The sequence below is a fragment of the Mya arenaria genome, chromosome 10, assembly GCF_026914265.1.
Source record: "Mya arenaria isolate MELC-2E11 chromosome 10, ASM2691426v1".
NCBI lineage: Eukaryota > Metazoa > Mollusca > Bivalvia > Myida > Myidae > Mya > Mya arenaria.
This window is the reverse complement of record NC_069131.1, coordinates 35843236-35861630: the sequence shown is the minus strand read 5'-3', so window position 1 is coordinate 35861630 and position 18395 is coordinate 35843236. Positions and strand designations below refer to the sequence as shown.

Here is an 18395-nt window from a genome sequence, read left to right as displayed (position 1 = left end):
GGAATATTAATTGTAAACTATGTGGTACTTTAGTTAGTAAGTTTCAATGCATTGTACACATCGATACCAAATATATGTCAGTTTTCGACAATTTTCTTTTTGTTCGCTACTTCATCATACGGAGTACAGCCCCTTTAGATTGAAAGATTGAAATGTGCAGCTAGTTTTTGTTTTCTTTACATGAACCAAGAAGTACCCAATGTCTTCAGAACCTATCTAAACTCCTTCTAAAATTTATACGTAAGATTTCAAAGACGTTATTGAAAGACTCGCATTTCCCATGGTAAACTTAAATAGTTTTGGTCTTCTAGCTACGCGCTGGGCATTTCTCATGGTGCACATAGAGTTTTGGTCTTCTAGCTACGCGCTGGGCATTTCCCATGGTACACTTATAGAGTTTTGGTCTTCTAGCTACGCGCTGGAAATTTCCCATGGTACACTTAGAGAGTTTTGGTCTTCTAGCTACGCGCTGGAAATTTCCCATGGTACACTTAGAGAGTTTTAGTCTTCTAGCTACGCGCTGGAAATTTCCCATGGTACACTTATAGAGTTTTGGTCTTCTAGCTACGCGCTGGAAATTTCCCATGGTACACTTAGAGAGTTTTGGTCTTCTGGCTACGCGCTGGGCATTTCCCATGGTAAACTTAAATAGTTTTGGTCTTCTAGCTACGCGCTGGGCATTTCTTATGGTACACATAGAGTTTTGGTCTTCTAGCTACGCGCTGGGCATTTCCCATGGTACACTTAGAGAGTTTTGGTCTTCTAGCTACGCGCTGGGCATTTCCCATGGTACACTTAGAGAGTTTTGGTCTTCTAGCTACGCGCTGGACATTTCCCATGATACACTTATAGAGTTTTGGTCTTCTAGCTACGCGCTGGGCACTTCCCATGGTACACTTATAGAGTTTTGGTCTTCTAGCTACGCGCTGGGCATTTCCCATGGTACACATAGAGTTTTGGTCTTCTAGCTACGCGCTGGAAATTTCCCATGGTACACTTAGAGAGTTTTGGTCTTCTAGCTACGCGCTGGGCACTTCCCATGGTACACTTAGAGAGTTTTGGTCTTCTAGCTACGCGCTGGGCACTTCCCATGGTACACTTATAGAGTTTTGGTCTTCTAGCTACGCGCTGGGCACTTCCCATGGTACACTTAGAGAGTTTTGGTCTTCTAGCTACGCGCTGGGCACTTCCCATGGTACACTTAGAGAGTTTTGGTCTTCTAGCTACGCGCTGGGCATTTCCCATGGTACACTTAGAGAGTTTTGGTCTTCTAGCTACGCGCTGGGCACTTCCCATGGTACACTAAGAGAGTTTTGGTCTTCTAGCTACGCGCTGGGCACTTCCCATGGTACACTTATAGAGTTTTGGTCTTCTAGCTACGCGCTGGGCAATTCCCATGGTACACTTATAGAGTTTTGGTCTTCTAGCTACGCGCTGGGCACTTCCCATGGTACACTTAGAGAGTTTTGGTCTTCTAGCTACGCGCTGGGCACTTCCCATGGTACACTTAGAGAGTTTTGGTCTTCTAGCTACGCGCTGGGCACTTCCCATGGTACACTTAGAGAGTTTTGGTCTTCTAGCTACGCGCTGCATATCGTCTCAATCGACCAAAATAAACATTAACTATTCCATAAATGAATAGGGAAAGAAGCACGCATAACAAACAGTATAAACATCGTACTGTTTTAAAACACCTAGTTGCAAATTATTGGAAATATAAATAGCAAAAGATGTATCGATTTCTTATCATTCATCAAGTGATATTTCACCATTTCGCTACATTCAGAAAACCTCGACTATTTTCTATCGAAAACAATGCCGGTACATCAAAATATAATTTGAAATGAAGGATTGATTAATTGTAGTGCTTTAAGTGGATTTGGTATTACTTTTAAAATGATTGCCCTTGAAGTGTTTTCTTGCATGAATAATAAAGATAACCAGTGTAAAGTCATCAACTTTCTAAATTTGAATTACTGCGCGATCTACTTGCAGCGTAGTAAAATGTAAGGGTATGACATTGTAAACCGTCTATATTCATCCAAGGTTGTTTTCGATGAAAAAAGGTCAAGGAGCTCCGAATACCTTTCGCAACATTGTTATAACCTTATCGATAATACAATTGGTCATATTTAAATAGAATCACAATGGTATCAGAGCTGAAGACGAATGGAAAGTTAAAACTGTTTATTTTCTTTATCTTGATCACTTTAATAATTGTTTTAAGTGGAACTGGATATGTGTATACAAGACACAGAGTGGAATACAATGAAGGTAAGTTGATAATTTAAGCTTCTCTAGTATCAACATATTTCACAATTTATATCTTTTTTTATTATATGAATGAAACAGTAATTTTTTTGGCAGTCTCAATATTATAGTGAGGGAGAAACTTTGCCAGTGACATTTATAAAATGAAACAGCCTAACAATTGTCAAAAATTTATGGTTGGTGAAATCATGTCTGGGTTTCAACAAATTTGGTATATTAATTTGTTTTGTAAAATTATCATCGGGATATCTAAATACAATTTTGTCTAAATAGCGTGTGCTCTCAAAAGCTTAAAAACTGAAACGATTTTCAAAGTCGTAAATAAAAACACATTTTCTGAAGTTAAGTTCGATGTTTCAGACAGAAACCATTATCTTTGGTTACGGAGATTGGCGGAGAAATCAGTAAACGAAAGCGGATATTCCTGGAAGAACGTCCGCGTTCTCTGCCTTATTCTCACTTCTAGTTCCGGTAAAATAAAAATGGCCGCCGTAAACACAACCTGGGCGAGCAAGTGCAATAAAAAATACTTTTTATTGTGTAAGTGTTTAACAAAATTTAATATACTTTTACGTTTTCTAAATTAGACAAACGTGTTCTTTCAAAAAGAATATTTACCGTGGATATATAATATTATTGCCGTCTATTTAGTTGACATAATTATAAAGTATACCACGGTAAATGTTGGGCAAATTGTTCAGAACTAAAGTTAAAGCGTTTTTAACGACATCGACAAAGATGAACTTTTTATTATGGGCTTTGGAATGCAAATGAAACTGATGAACTTCCATTTTCATGCACGAAATAACTTTGAAGGAAACTTCTCAAGTAGTAAAGAGTGTAAACTTATCAATCTGATTTTCAAACCATTGTTGACTTCTAGTCAATCGGTCCGTTATTTTTAACATAATTATAAGTATCATTTTAATACTGAGATTTATTTATTAATATTCATTATTCCTTTTTTCAACGGATAAGGTCTTATATGCCTGCTGTTAACATTTGCATGAATAATTTCTAACCAACGAAAAACAGAGTTTTCTCTTAAGGGCGCTGTCTCGCGTATGATTAAATAGGGGAAACAAAAGAAATTTGTCGAAAACTGACATAAACTTGACATCGATGTGTACAATGCATTGAAATTTACTAACTGAAGTACCACATAGTTAACAATTTATTTAAGTTAAGCAGTTATTTTGTATTGTTTCCATTAAAAAGATTACTGGGTATGTCTACCAGGTAGAATGTATTCCTTATGCGTAATTGGCTTGTCGGTGTTATCACGTGATTTAACCGAGGTAGGTGTATAGCTTATTTATATCACCCGATTAGTATACGCCACGAGCTCAGTGAGTAAGACGATGGACTTTTGGCGACGCGGTCTCTAACCCGGTCTCCGACACAAATGTTTTTTTACATTTTTGTACTTTTTTTACAATTATGATATCAAAGCGTAACACATTCTATTAGATAATTTATAGTTTTTAGTTAAGTATGGTGATCCTGTACAAACATTCTTTATACAACCTAACTTCCCTAGTAACGAGCACATTTCTTCACAATCACCATAACAACCACGAATTTTGTTTGCAACACTGTTTTGGTCTAAGTATTTATAGCTCCCTAAGCAGCAGCTTGCGTCCGACTAGCAAACGCATATTCCCACAACACCCATAGTCATCCTAAGCAACCATCAACCGACTACCTTGGTAATGATTTAGTAGTGAACTGTTCCCTAATAGTAATAACATTCTTTGCAACAATCGAAATCCACTTAATTGACTCCAGTTAGTATCCAATCACTTCCTTGGTAATATATAAATGTAGCTTTCCTCCCTAGTTCTCTACACAACAATGAACCTCCTAAGGAATATAAATCTTCCTTAGAAACCACATGTTTCCTTAAAAACCAGTGACCACCTTGCCTTTGCCTTGCTTTCCTATTAATCACCACATCGATTAGCAACCGCTAACAGTTATTAACTTGTTGAAGAACCAACTTTTGCCTCAGCGTTTGAACTTTTAACATAAACCCCATTTAATGGCACAGGTCAACGTCAACGACATATAACACAAAACAAAAAAGTGAATGACCCTCTTGTCACGTACAAAACCAGTTGAATTGTTTAAAGGTTGATTTTAATTCGTTGTTATTTGTTCGTCTACTTTATGTACATAAACATCAATTAACACAATGTAAGCTATAGTGAGGAGTCCAGGGGTCAGAAATTGAAATATGTTTCCTGTGTAGAGACACATGGTCATGGTCCAAACGCCAATGGACGAAAGACATAAGCGTACAAACACAAACACGCACATACAAACACCACAAACAGGTCACATACGCCTCAAATTAGCTTTAGGGATTACCACCTTGGAACGAGATTGATACTCGAGTTCTCACATTACGAGTTGACTTGGACTTTAAGCTAAGTTATATATATGACCATATCCTTATATCATCGGAACATGCTAGATATGAGTATTGGTCAATGCATGTCAATGTATTAAATAAAGGTTTATATATCCATGAGCTTAATAAGAGTCCTTGATGGTGAGTGGATAAGGTATATTTTTTCTTTTCTATTCTTGATTACACCGATATAATTATGATATGATTTAATTATCGATAATGAAAAGAGAAAAACCAAAACTGCGGAAGAGCTATCGGAAATTGGTTTTATCTGGCTATCAGCGGTTGTATGTTTATTGAAATGTTGTTGGTATTGTAACATACAGGTTACATGCCCGGCTGGTCAATTAATATGTTGTATGTAACCAGCTATATTAGCTCCGTCTTATTTGTATAAAAAGTCCACACTAGGGTCCGTTTTTTTACGGGTTATTGTAGAGAGTTCAACTTGTAATAATGATAATCATAATCGTGAGAATAACCACGTTAATCATGAGAATCGCATTCTGAAAAAAGACATATACAATTATAAGTTTAAGATAATACTTAATCTTATATAAATCATATGTATAGACATATATCGGGTATAATTTATACTTCTAAATCAACTGCATAATTATATCAATATGATAACAGTTTATAACACTGAAACGTGACCTAAATCTAGTGGCAACGATGAAAACAAAGTACATAAAAACAAGTATAAACGCAGTACAATGACATTCAAAACATAGCCAACTGTAAATACAATAGGCTATCAAACAAACACATATATAGCTTACCATTTGTGGAATGAAAGGATATAAACAGTTCAATATCTCTCTCTCTCTATCGTGTCTGGTTATGCATAGTCCATGACAGGTTTAGCAAAACATATGTCCAAATCCTGAACAAATACCAAAGTTGACTTCTGAAAGAAGTCCAACCCCCCCCCCCCCCCCATCAAACTCTGAATAAGAACTGCAATCACGTGACAGATCACATGATTGAAATGGCGGGATAAACTATAATCCTATGCCAACACGGTTATGGTCAGAAGACAGGTAATAAAAAATACAATGGTCACAGTGAATGAACTTAAAGAACATGAAAGTGTACATACAACCAATTCTTAATTAATACAACGAATTGTACATTGTTACAGTACTAAACTCTAGTGAAATTTAAAACGATAAAATTAACACTTCAGCTGGTGAGATACAGAAAACGGATAATGCTGAAATGCTTATCATCCCAGTAAAAGAAGGAAGAGACCATTTAACGGCTAAAGTAAGATATGCCCTGAAGTATGCATATGAAAAACACAGGCACGAATTTGATTGGTTTCTGAAATGTGACGATGACACATACGTCATAATGGAGAACCTACGTCATATGTTGGCTAGTATAGACCATAACAATCCGAGTTATATGGGATTTCACATGAAGGTAAGATTTATAAGACATTCTCATTCTATCAAGGAATGAGGAACAAACACAGCTGTCAAACCTTTTATTGTTATTTAAGGAACCCATCAATCATTAACAATATTATGTCGGTTTTTCTCTTCGCTGGCTTAAATCTTCCAAGATTCCCCTTCCGTCATTGGGTGCCGCTATTTTGTGCGGACCCGGATTTAATACCTAGATACCGCAAAACCTGACGTATTACAAAGTCATCTTCTCAAAATGATCGTTATTGTACTTCGACATACGAAATTACGAAATAAGTCGGAAATGCACGATCTAATGTTGGATTCATAAGAGAGACACACGCCGTCAGATAAGAATCATTAACATGTCAAATGGGTAGCGTTATCAATGAAATACTAAACTTTCGCTCCCCCAGTTTTAATTTATAGATGTATTGTCTCAATTCGATAAAAATTTACAAGCCTGATAGTATAGTGTGTTGTTGCAAGTAAATTATCTGGCATTAGGATGACAGTCAGAATTTCCAAGCGGCTATCGATAATAATCGGAAAATTAAGTTGATAAAATGTTGTTGTTTTTTTCTTTTGAGTCACCTAGTTTAATCTGGGAGTGGGATCATTCTTCCGAGTTTTAATGTGCATTTCTCATTCATCATTCATCATTTTTTTCTTGTTCCATGCTAGTTTAAGCCATATCTCTTTTAAAGATAGTGTTTACTTTAAGTACAATAATTATAAATTTCATAATTAACACCTTATGTCAACAACCATTCGTTCCTTTTTTTAAATATGAACTTCCTGAAAAGAATGTTACGCTTCATTTATAATTTCTTAACAGCTGCATGTCAAGAATGGCTACATGAGTGGCGGTGGCGGATACGTCATCAGTTCTCGTGCCCTTCATGACGTAGTACGCATAGGTTTTAAAAATGGCTCCTGCTTGCTCGATGGCGGCAGTGAAGATGTGGAAATGGGAAAATGTCTTCAGGTAAGATCACCAGCAGCATGTTTCTTCTTAAAATGATAATGGAAATATGAATACTCTATAGAGATTTATATACTGGTCACTAATGTGACTCTTTTGAATTGAGGCTATATACGAAAGGCTTTATAGTGTACAAGTGTTAACATAGCTTGACACGCACAAAATCAAAATCGCGGACACACACACACACTTACACACACTTACACACGCAGGCACGCACACACACTATGATAATGAAAGCGGTAGAATGTTTCGTTTAATTAAACTGTGGAAACTTCAGGGATAATCACTACATGCAAGCACTCTTTTGAGTTCATATATATCATCATCAGTGAATATATATGTGTGTGTATGTAATTTACATTTGTTAATTAAGTGATCTAATATTTAATTAATATCCTTTGTAAATAATTCAAACTCTTTAATTCTTATTTTATGTTGGAACATATGGCTTAAAATATGAACTCAGCATAGCAATTTTGCTTAAATAATTGCTACCTTTGCAACACATATTTTAAGTACTGGTCACTTCCTTTCTGATACAAATCATGCATGTGTATAGAAGTTACAGACAATTTTCTAGTATAATGTCCTCGATTGTATAACTTCCATGTGATTAGGTAATCTGGTGTGTTATATTCAATGCTTTAAATACGATGGATAGTAAAGGATAAATTTTGTAAAACTGTCCGACTTTGCACTACATATGTTTTACCATTTTTTTTACAAATGTAATTTCGATTCTATGTGGAAAACTAAAATAGAACACCTTATTAGTATTAGAACGGATATTTAAGAGAATTTTGGGTTTCAACTGACTGAGGTCGTTTATTTGGTTTAAATCACAAATAAGCTAGCTTCATTGACAAGTAATGTACGTGAAACAAGTCTAAAAATAATTGTTTTTATTGTAAATATTTTAAAATAATTGTTTTTATTCTAAATATTTTAGACCTTCCCATTAACAATATCAGCTCCTGGTTAAAAAATCAAATACCTTTAAAAAAAGTTGATTTTTTTATAAATAAGTGAACCTCCGAAACGCTTACACATGTATAAAATCTTGGTATCTGGTATTCTTGAAGAAACGGGCACCTGTAAAGGCTCTGTGTGGTATTCAAAATCTAGTTCTTATCCTTATCCTTAGACACGCCTCAGTGATTCCATTCAGTCCATTGGCCAGTTATTTTTACAGTCCAATCAAAACACTTGGATTCTACTCTTAGGTTCAATCTAAGGATCGTATTGCATATGGCCCCTAGAGTCATTTTAGAGGCCCATTTATAAGTATATGACATGAATTTGTAAAAGTACATACACATTGCAGACACTTAATATTGACCATTATCTATCACCTTTAAAAGAGTGTATAATTAATATTTGTTGACACCTCAGATGATTTGCTTTCTTTCGTTTATATTTACGTGCACCATTATCATATACAAACATCATAAGTACAACTGAAATTTCTATTTTTACCGTCCAGGCTTCCGGTGTCAAAGTATTATCAACCCTTGATGTGTCTGGAGAAGAGACATTTCACGCATCCAAAATGTACGATCACCTTACGGCAAATCCAAAAACCTTCTGGCTGAAAGACTACGCATGGAACAATAATTCAATGGTAAGTTTAAAACAACAACACTCTTTAATGCACTGGCGATATAACATTGCTGTTTTTTGTTTTCTGAATATGTCAAAACTCTAGAAATGGCCACTTTTTGACGTTGAATAAGCAAAAATGTCCTGTCCTTGCTTTTGACTGCTCATCGTCATCAGTGTGTATGTTTTAATTTATGCACTTAAAATCTGATATGTATCATATACCATAAATACAATGTATAAAATCAGAAAATAAAAGTCATATATTCCCTGTCAGTTCCTTTATTATGTATCAAATATTGGTGTTTATTTAATATAAGTGGACTTTTATGTTGTATAAATAGCTTTTTTTAAATAAATACAATGAGATGAGACTGATAAAGTGTACATTCATTTGTTACTGTATTGCAAAACGTTCGTGCTACATCAAGAGTTGTAAGTGCACTAGCCGTCGAAAAGAAAAAAAAAAAACAATGCAAAACATTCAATGAAAATAGCACAAGCAATCGTTCAGCTTATACATTCAATAACTTTTGTGTTAAGGCCTCTAGAAACAGAGTTTAAAAGAATTGACAGAAGCTAACACGTGTGGCCTCCGGGTAGGCGTATTTATATTGCAAGAAAAGTGATAAAACTTACTAACCAGGTGACAATATCCTCCCAAAACACCAAAACCCCTTCAACACCGCCATTTTATTCCGGATCACACATTTCCTTCACTTAAATTTCGGGAAACACAAAACAAGTTGGACTCCCTGCATGAATATGCGAACATTAAGATAAAAAAAAAATATATATGTGCTAAATGTGACCACTACATCTATCATGATCAAAACTTTCATACAAAAAGGTTTAAGAATCACAAATCATGACTATATTTCTTAATGTCTTTAATATCTAAAGGTGAATAGTACTCTCTATCAACAATTCTGTGAAGTATTAGACTAAAGATTTAGAATATTAAAACAGGTTTTTGCAGTTACTTTTATTTTACCCTAATTGGAGAATATAAAGAGTGGTTTATTACCATCATTCATTGAATTAAATGTAGTATCGAATGCTTTTGCGGCGGAATATAGTTCTTGTCTTAAAGCCTGGCATACATGACACTGAAACAAAACTTATCTGCAGAACTACAGAAACTAGCTCAGTAGCCAAACATTTAAACATAAAGTCCGTTTAATGACACAGGGTAAATGCCAAAGACATAGAACACAAAAATAAACAAAAAACAAACAAACAAAAAACATTGAACAACAGCACAAAACTCCACAAACAACACAATGCATATATCCTTACGAATACCGCTACCATACATCGGCGCGTTACCGTAACCGCCTAATGCAGACCAATTTTTCAAGGGTGCTGGTTACGCTACTGTTTTACTGTAGGAATACTGTAGACGATTATAACGTACCGAAATAATGGGTACATCCTGTTTCTCAGCCGCAAAATGCACATTTTTCACAAATTTGCGGTGTGATTGTCATTAAAATAAAAGGATTGTGAATTTTAAAATCAGCATAAGTATACTATGGTACTTTGTCTTAGAAAATGTTACTACACTACGGTATTTCTTTCCAACATAATAACCATGCAACACTAAGCAACGTTATGTCTTTAAAAGTCTGTCATTCAACATTATTCGGCTCTGGCTTTACTATACTTGCTTTAATGAAACAGCAAGCTTATGTTATGCTCTTGTATCAAGAGTGCTATGGTATCACTGTCAAATTTAAGAAATGAGCAAAAGTGCACAGTGGTATTACTGTGAGATAAAGATTTGTTTTACGGACCTGTGTGTTAACTTCGATAAGGTAGACATCACATGGTTGAATTAAACTATAATCAGTCGCACTGTGGTAGCGCTCTCAAATATAGAAATATGCAAAACCACGCTGCGGTATTTTCGGTATAAACATAATACGTGACCAGCATAACACAACTCATTTCAAAGGTGAATGAAGTTGCATTTGAAGGTCATTTAACTCTAGTTACGCTTCCTTTAAAGGATTGACTATACACCAGATTGGCACCAAATCAGTTTTGTTCTGTAACAAATCGCAGGACAATTATTTAATGACATGTTTTACTCTTTGATATCACAATAGTAAAAAAATACCAAAATGTAAAATAAAATCGAGTCGGAGACCGGGTTCGAAACGGTGTCGCCAGAATTGCAGTCCAGTGTTGTTGTATCCACCGTGCTACGAAGGCTTACCCTGAACCGCAGGAATATTTAAAATATATACCTATATTAAACTTGGTAACATCACGTGATAACATTGACTAGCCAATCACGCCTAAGAATGAATTCTACTAAGTAGACATACCTAGTAATCTTTTTAATGGAAAAATACGAAAAAACTGCGAAAATTTAAATTCATTGTAAACTATGTGGTACTTCAATTTAATAGTTTGTTTCAATGCATTGTACACATCGATACCTAGTTGAGGTCAGTTTTCGACAATTTCCTTTTTTTTTCGCTATTTCATCATACGGCGTGTAGCCCCTTTAACTGTTTTAAAGTTAGCCATAAGGTTCTTATAACTTCAACAGGGCATTTATTACCTGATCGCTATAAAGTCATCATGAAAACCAATTTGACTGCAAATATATCAACAGAACATTCATTACCAAAAAGCTGTATAGTTGAAATGGAAATCTAGATAGAAATAGAAATAGATAATAAACCTACAGGACAAATATCACAAGGTCGCTGTAAAGGTTACATTGGATCCACAGTGACCCCTCTTATAGAAGTTGTGTGAGAAAGCAGCATGATTTATTTTATCATGCATTAATACATATCTGTTGATGAAGCAATGATCAAATATGACGGTCACCATATAAAAATCGTTGGTGTTTCTTACAAGCCTGCGAAAAGAGGAATTAAAATGTTCGTTTGTCCTAATGCTGTCATGGGTTATCTCTGGAATTTCCAGGTGTACTTATGTCGAAAGACAGACGTTGGTTTGACTCAAACAGTTGTAGCGAACTGAAGAGAAAACATCACAGGACGAAACCATGTTGTATTTGTCGACAAGATTAAGAGAACAGTTCTTCTGGTGCTTGGCATATCTACACATTCGTATGGCGCATTTAACACCGGGAGGAAATATTGCCCAATCACAAAATCAGTTAAAAAAAAGAGATGACAAAGTTAGGATGCTCAGCAGAGAGGTACACATGATACGAAAGACCTCGGAAAGGAAGCTTATTTCCACTGCATGAAATTAATCTAAACATGTGTGCAACACGATCACATGTTTCGATCTTATAATAAATAGCTGACAAGACAAGGTTGTGAGGGGGAAATGTTATACAAAAGGAAAGTGGAAAAATCATGCATCGCATTCCGCAATTGTTGACTTATATAAGTACATGGGTATTGTGGACAGTCATGACCATCTCAACATCAATAACAGTGTACAAACGCAAAGCGATCGTTTTTGGCTCTATTCAGTGTGGTTTGCCTTGGATATCTCGCTTGTGAGCATTTTCATCAAGACAACGCAGTCAACACTCGGGCTACCAATAAACTGTTTCAGAGAATGGTAATTATACCTTATTTTACAGTAAATTACAAACATGCTGTAGGATGTTAAGCCGTAACCATAATCACGTTAGATAACATATTGATCGTTGCGTGTACTACCAAAATGAAACATGAACACCATCTTTTAAAATTAACCAGCTGTTTAATATTGTATGTATCTGTATTAGGTTGCAGAACAACTTATCGGTGTCAGATTATAGCACGAGTATAAGGAAATCCAAACAAACAAGCGACATTGCTGAACTTGACCCCTTTGGCTCTGTGCAGTGCAGAGTCAGCTTGCCCAAGACTTTGGCCCCAGAAACACCGTGGAAAGTAATAAACAACTCAAGTATGTAAAACATTTTTAATAATGCATGTTTTAATAGTACTGCATTTTAAAACGTCCCTTAAATCAAAACAATGTATGGTATGTTTGTCTTTTAAGTTTATGAAAATGCATGCATTAAATTATTCTTACTGTTCAATGGCACATCTTTGATTTCAGAGACTAGTACAAGAAAGCGCCGTTTAGATCAATCAGGTATTTAAATAACTTTTCAATAAAGTATTGATGAAATAGTAATAACAAAATATTGTTCAGTTGTCAACCTTTAGTTTCTGTTACATCATTGCGAAGGTCTAGGCAAAAAAGCCGCCAAGAAGAGAAAGTAATCCTCCTACAATATTATTTGGAATAATACTTTTTTACAAGTGACAAATAATGTTTGTTTTCAATTTTGTAATAGTATCAAACATTTCGCGCTTAAAATTGGGACATTTTTTACGAAAGTATGCATATACAATGCAATTGTTGCTTACAACGTGTCTTTATACCAAATATTCATCAATATGTGTTTTTTTACAGACCGATGTTATTGCATTCCATCAGAAACTCCACAAGACTTTGCTGTCGTTTCGTTAATCTCATGGTGTGATTATACTGTAGTTGTTTCCCGTGACATATCTTGGGATTTTTTGGCAAGATAATCGTAACACTCAAATACGTTGATTTATGTTTTGGTTAATGCTTTTCCTTTATGTAGTAATATACATGCGTTATTTGTTGATATAGAGGATCTTTACTTGTCTACCTAACAGTGAATCATATCATTATTGATGATCGTCATGTTTGATTTAATCCATATGTTTTTCCTATGTTCCTATGATGTAAATAAATGAATGAAATTCAATCTAAGATGTAAACATTTTATTACCTTAATGTAAAAATGATTGTAAATTCGTATTTGGATTGTATTCATATAGCTTAAGTAAACATTTATATGGAAAATGAATGAGCATGTGTGTAAAATATCATAATAGAGGATTGTTAATTCCTTTCTGATTTATTTGATATAAACATATTGTTTTGTAACCGTTCTATGTATGTGTAAATAATAAAAGAAATAGAAATATTTATATAACGAAAGTCGAAAACTACAGGGACAAGCCCATTAGTTGATCATTCAAAATTAAATCCTGTTTAGGGGTACAAGTCAAAGACCCAAACAACAATGATGTAGAGACACACACATATTAACACCACTTCTTAAATTATAAGTTTCAATTTTTGTTTTATTACTGACTTTTACATGAAATGATATGTGCCTGGAAAATTGTAATTATTTCATGCATTAAAATTAAGCACGGTTAAAATACCGTATTTTAACACACATGGTCTAGTCATACATTACATTCCAGAGATTGTTTATGTGGTTTACCCACGGTTATTGCTACCTTTGTTCAGTATTCATTATATTCGTAGTGTATTAATGCGAGTTATGTATTGTTCTGAAGTCAACCAGAGCGTAGTTATGCCGATATGTCATATTTATTTATTAGTTAATATTTTTAATGCCGTTACATAATAAAACCGATAAAATACATTTTATTGCATTCACATGTATATAAAAGGTTTTGAGTAGAAAGAAAAGTGTAAATTTTTACATGAACATTACCTAAATAATGAAAATGTATATGTCACTAATTCGTGAAATTTAAAATTGATTTAAAAAGGGTGTTAAATCATGTAATTTTATATATTATATAATGTTTGTAATTAATTTCTTTAATTGTAGTAGAAAGTTGTACTGTGTTTAATTTGATAAACGTTTTACTTAACTGATAACGCATATTGATCATGAGATTTAAGACTCTGCTATTAGCAAAACATGTACAAAATTATAATAATTTGCGGTATTCCGACGCTGTACGATAGCGCTAATCAGAAGCCGATATATTGAGTACGGTTTACACTGCTGCGGTAGTTCGCCAGTGTACGATAGAGGTAATGGGGACACCCAAATTTAGGGTCTGCATTAGGCGGCTATGGTAGCGGAAAGGATATACTATATAAAAATATGTATGTTTATCAAGGATTGTTAGGTACCGCCTTGGAACGTTTAGTAAAAATTATATTTAATGGGGGTTTAAACCAGTTTACGAGCACAAACCACACTCTTATCCCAACAATCCTAAATAAAGGAAACACGTGAAAGGTAAATCTTATTAAAGTTTGCAATGAATTGAGGAAACTTAATAATAAAAGAAATGATAATAAACTAATAGGTGAATCCCAAGTACTTCAATGATAAACGATCCCAACTCTATCCGCCGACGGAGGAATACAATTCAGAGTACCTACTGCAAAAACTTTTTATAGCTACGATGCAGTAATTGTTTGAAATTATGAGCATCACACAACACATGTTCACCTGTTTCAATAGAAATACTGCAAAAGGGCATATTCTTGACTCTTCTGGAATATTTATATATGTATATATATGCCCGTCTGCAACCCAACATCTAAACTTTGCATACGTTACTCTGTGTTGAAGTGGAAAACACATTGTGATATGATTTTCTATTTCATTTTGAAATTTAAAAAAGATATCTGTTCTGAGTTTCTACCAACTCTAGAAGAACCATAAATACAATGTTTATATTTATCCAATCATGTATAAAGATATCTGTGCATTGCTTATTACAGTAGGATTTAGATCACATGTTTTATAATCATATGACAGATAATTTTAATTGAGTTCTATCATTTTCTTGACATTGTCACATATATTTATATTGCCAATTGCTAACATTGACATTTCTCTTAATACAACACTATCTAAATATTTAGTAATTAACTCCATGCTTCTCTTCAATCTTCACAAATCTATACCACTGTTACCCTACTTCCATTTTGCTATCATTAAAGAAAGTGCTCGGCCAGCACTCTCAGCAACACATGAAGTCATTATATTAAATCAAGGCATTATTCAGCAACAGGCCGATGTACATTGATTGACAAACTCATGTTTACCAAATGCAAAACTAGATTAAGTTTACATATTTAGGGTCTAAAATGTACTATATTTCTTTTAACAGGATTTAATACCATGAGATTAGATGTACGCCATGTGTTTAATACATTTACCATACATTGTCATTTTCATTATCTGATATGAGAATAATATCATCTGTATAGAGTAATTTAGATAATTTCTCATTATCAATACACAATCATTTATCTGGTTATTTATTCTTAATAGCTAATTCATTCACAAACAGGTGACGAGGTTATGGCGATAACTACAAAACTGTCTTAGACAAGATTTTACATCAAACCAATCAGTAATCTCTTCATTAATCTTTACCGTGGATTGTACATTATTATATAGTAACAATTAGTACTTGCAATCTTTTTATTGTATGACATTGGATGATTGCCATAACATTTAAACAAGCTGATTATCAACCTCCTGTGCAGCACATGTAAAACTCGCTGATTATTTACCTCCTGTGTTTGAGATTCGCCACGTGATTTTGTTTCTTTCATCGAAATTTTAATCGATGATTTAATTTACACAAGTAAAGTGTTTTTACAGTAATTGTTTGTAAAACAAAACTTTATTGAAATCCAACAGATTCACTTTTTTAAAACCTTAAAATACCTATCACGCGATAACTGACATAGGTATCAACGCAATTTGATATATTGCTCCATTGTATTGTCATAACTGCGTGACGTAGATGACTCATAGCACGAGATTGGCCCATGGAGAATTTGCAACCGATTTTGGATTGCAGTTTCGATTATTAATTTTGCAAAAAAGAGAGAGAAAATCCACGAATTTAAGTACCCATGATTTGGTCCTTTTCTGAAATTCTACGAAATTTTAAACCCATGAATATAAATTTTTCACAGTATCAGGATTACTTTGAGTGTGTATAGCCGCAACAAGGGACTCACTATTCCTAGTCAGCTTTCACACGTTCAGTAATAGCATTACTAATTTTAACGGACTGGGCTAGCTTGTCAGAAAGTATTTTCTTTGTCCAAAAACGGTCTTTACGTTAAGTACGACTGGTACTTACTGTTTTCCATGCAATTGATAGTTGGTTAAGCTTGCCGAGTATCAATAACGCGCTATCACAAGCAATGCCTGTAACACTTGTTGTTAGGGATTTGGACTTTGGTCTGACCATATCGAATCTCCTGGCTTTGTTTGTATCCAATTAAGCTGTTTTCTTTAGTTTCTTACTATTATTCAAACCAATATTACTATATGAAACGTTTATTTTGCGGCCTCCACCTGCTTTAATAGTGGCTTGCAATTCAGTAGCTCTCATACTGGACACTGGCTGGGAAGCCATAACTAAGTCAATTGGCTGGGATGCCATGACTTAATCAACATACCCACGTGCATCCATATTTGCAACGTTTATCGGAATCAGGGTGAGGGGAACCGGTCTAATCATTTGGGAACTTTCTTACCTACGCACTTGTCAGCACAACGAAAACTGTTAAAAGCTTATGCAATTTTCTCCCTCTGTGTAGTTCGTCTTTAAATCAATTCCTGCAACACGAATGATGATATTGCACATATACATATCTGGTCTTTATTTAAATCAGTTTAATTTGCACGCCATTTTCCAAAAAGATGTTGGTCACCGGGGGTAGCACTTAGATGTGCTCGGTCGTTACATTCTCAGTGCCTACTATGGTTATCCATAACAGATGTACATGTTCCACCAACAGCTCACATAAACTGTGATTTGCTTACGAAACATTTACTATTTACTGATGAAATATTTCAGGGTCGGATGTGCTGCAGTCGTTACTCGGTCACTTACCACTATGTTCGTCCAGATGAGATGTACATTTTCCACCAGCTGCTGTACCACACAGAGGTGTTGGGAATCTTGCGTCCACTTGTACCGGATAAAATCTTTAATTTAACGCCTGTCAATCCTTTTTAATCAAAAATCATATGTTATGAAGTCATTGTTTTAATTTTGACATGTTTCGTTGTTGCAAAATTTATTTTGTATCAAAAGTGATATAATTATGATGAACCGTTCAAAATGTACTAACTCACTTTTAAGGTATTTGCGATAATGAAAAATATGTCTGATTATGTCTTCCCAGTTCATGAGTAGACATTGCTTTTGCCCTGTCCGTCAGTCAGTCAGACCATTAGTCATAAATCATTTCCGGTCAATAAGTATAGAACGCTTGGACCCAGGAACTTCATTCTCGGTATGCAAATTGATGATGAACAGTAGATGACTTCATTGAATTTGAGATCAGAAGGTCAAGGTCGTGGTGACCATGAGGTGTCCTGGTATGCGAATTGGTCATGCATAGTAGATAACCTATTTTGGTTTTGAGATAAGAAGGGCAAAGGTTGACGTGACCTTTAGGGGGAAACGATGTTTTTTCAGTGATTTGAACTTAAATGGTAATATTCATCAACTAAAGAATGCTTGCACCCAGGAGCTTCAAACTTGGTATTACAGTTTATGATGACTCGTACATAACTTCGGAACAGTTTAATATCAGTAGAACAAAGTACAATGTCTCGTTGAGGTAAAAAAGCGAGTTTGACTCAATAACGAAAGAACGCTTAGGCACAGGAACTTCGTACTTGGTACACACATTTGTCATGATTTGTAGATCACCCCATAAGTTCAGCAGGTCAATATCAAACTGACCTTCAGTTGACATATCTTATTTATGCAGTAGATGCTCTTATACGGATGAATAATCAAAACTTCAAGGTAACTGTTGGTTCGTCTCCAACCAAAGTGCAATTTTCTTGTCCATCATTCATTATACTCAGCTGCGACAACACAATGGGGAAGACAATCTCTTATTGATTCATGAAAATTGAATA

At 34.7% G+C, this 18395-nt stretch overlaps 1 protein-coding gene across 1 annotated transcript; it reads left to right on the top strand.

Annotated features, from left to right (window-relative positions):
- The first annotated feature begins 5905 nt into the window (after positions 1-5905).
- On the top strand, positions 5906-17494 carry LOC128204646 (glycoprotein-N-acetylgalactosamine 3-beta-galactosyltransferase 1-like). Its single transcript, XM_052906048.1, has 4 exons — positions 5906-6137; positions 6939-7084; positions 8568-8705; positions 17317-17494. The coding sequence occupies exons 1-4, from the start codon at positions 5906-5908 to the stop codon at positions 17476-17478; spliced, it is 678 nt and encodes a 225-aa protein (XP_052762008.1). The 3' UTR covers positions 17479-17494.
- Positions 17495-18395: the final 901 nt, after the last annotated feature.

Bases quoted from the DNA above. Each gene is read 5' to 3' on its own strand.
- LOC128204646 (XM_052906048.1), top strand. From the start codon at position 5,906: ATGCTTATCATCCCAGTAAAAGAAGGAAGAGACCATTTAACGGCTAAA. The intron at 7,085-8,567 runs GTAAGATCACCA...TTTACCGTCCAG, and splicing joins AAATGGGAAAATGTCTTCAG to GCTTCCGGTGTCAAAGTATT. The intron at 8,706-17,316 runs GTAAGTTTAAAA...GAAATATTTCAG, and splicing joins CATGGAACAATAATTCAATG to GGTCGGATGTGCTGCAGTCG.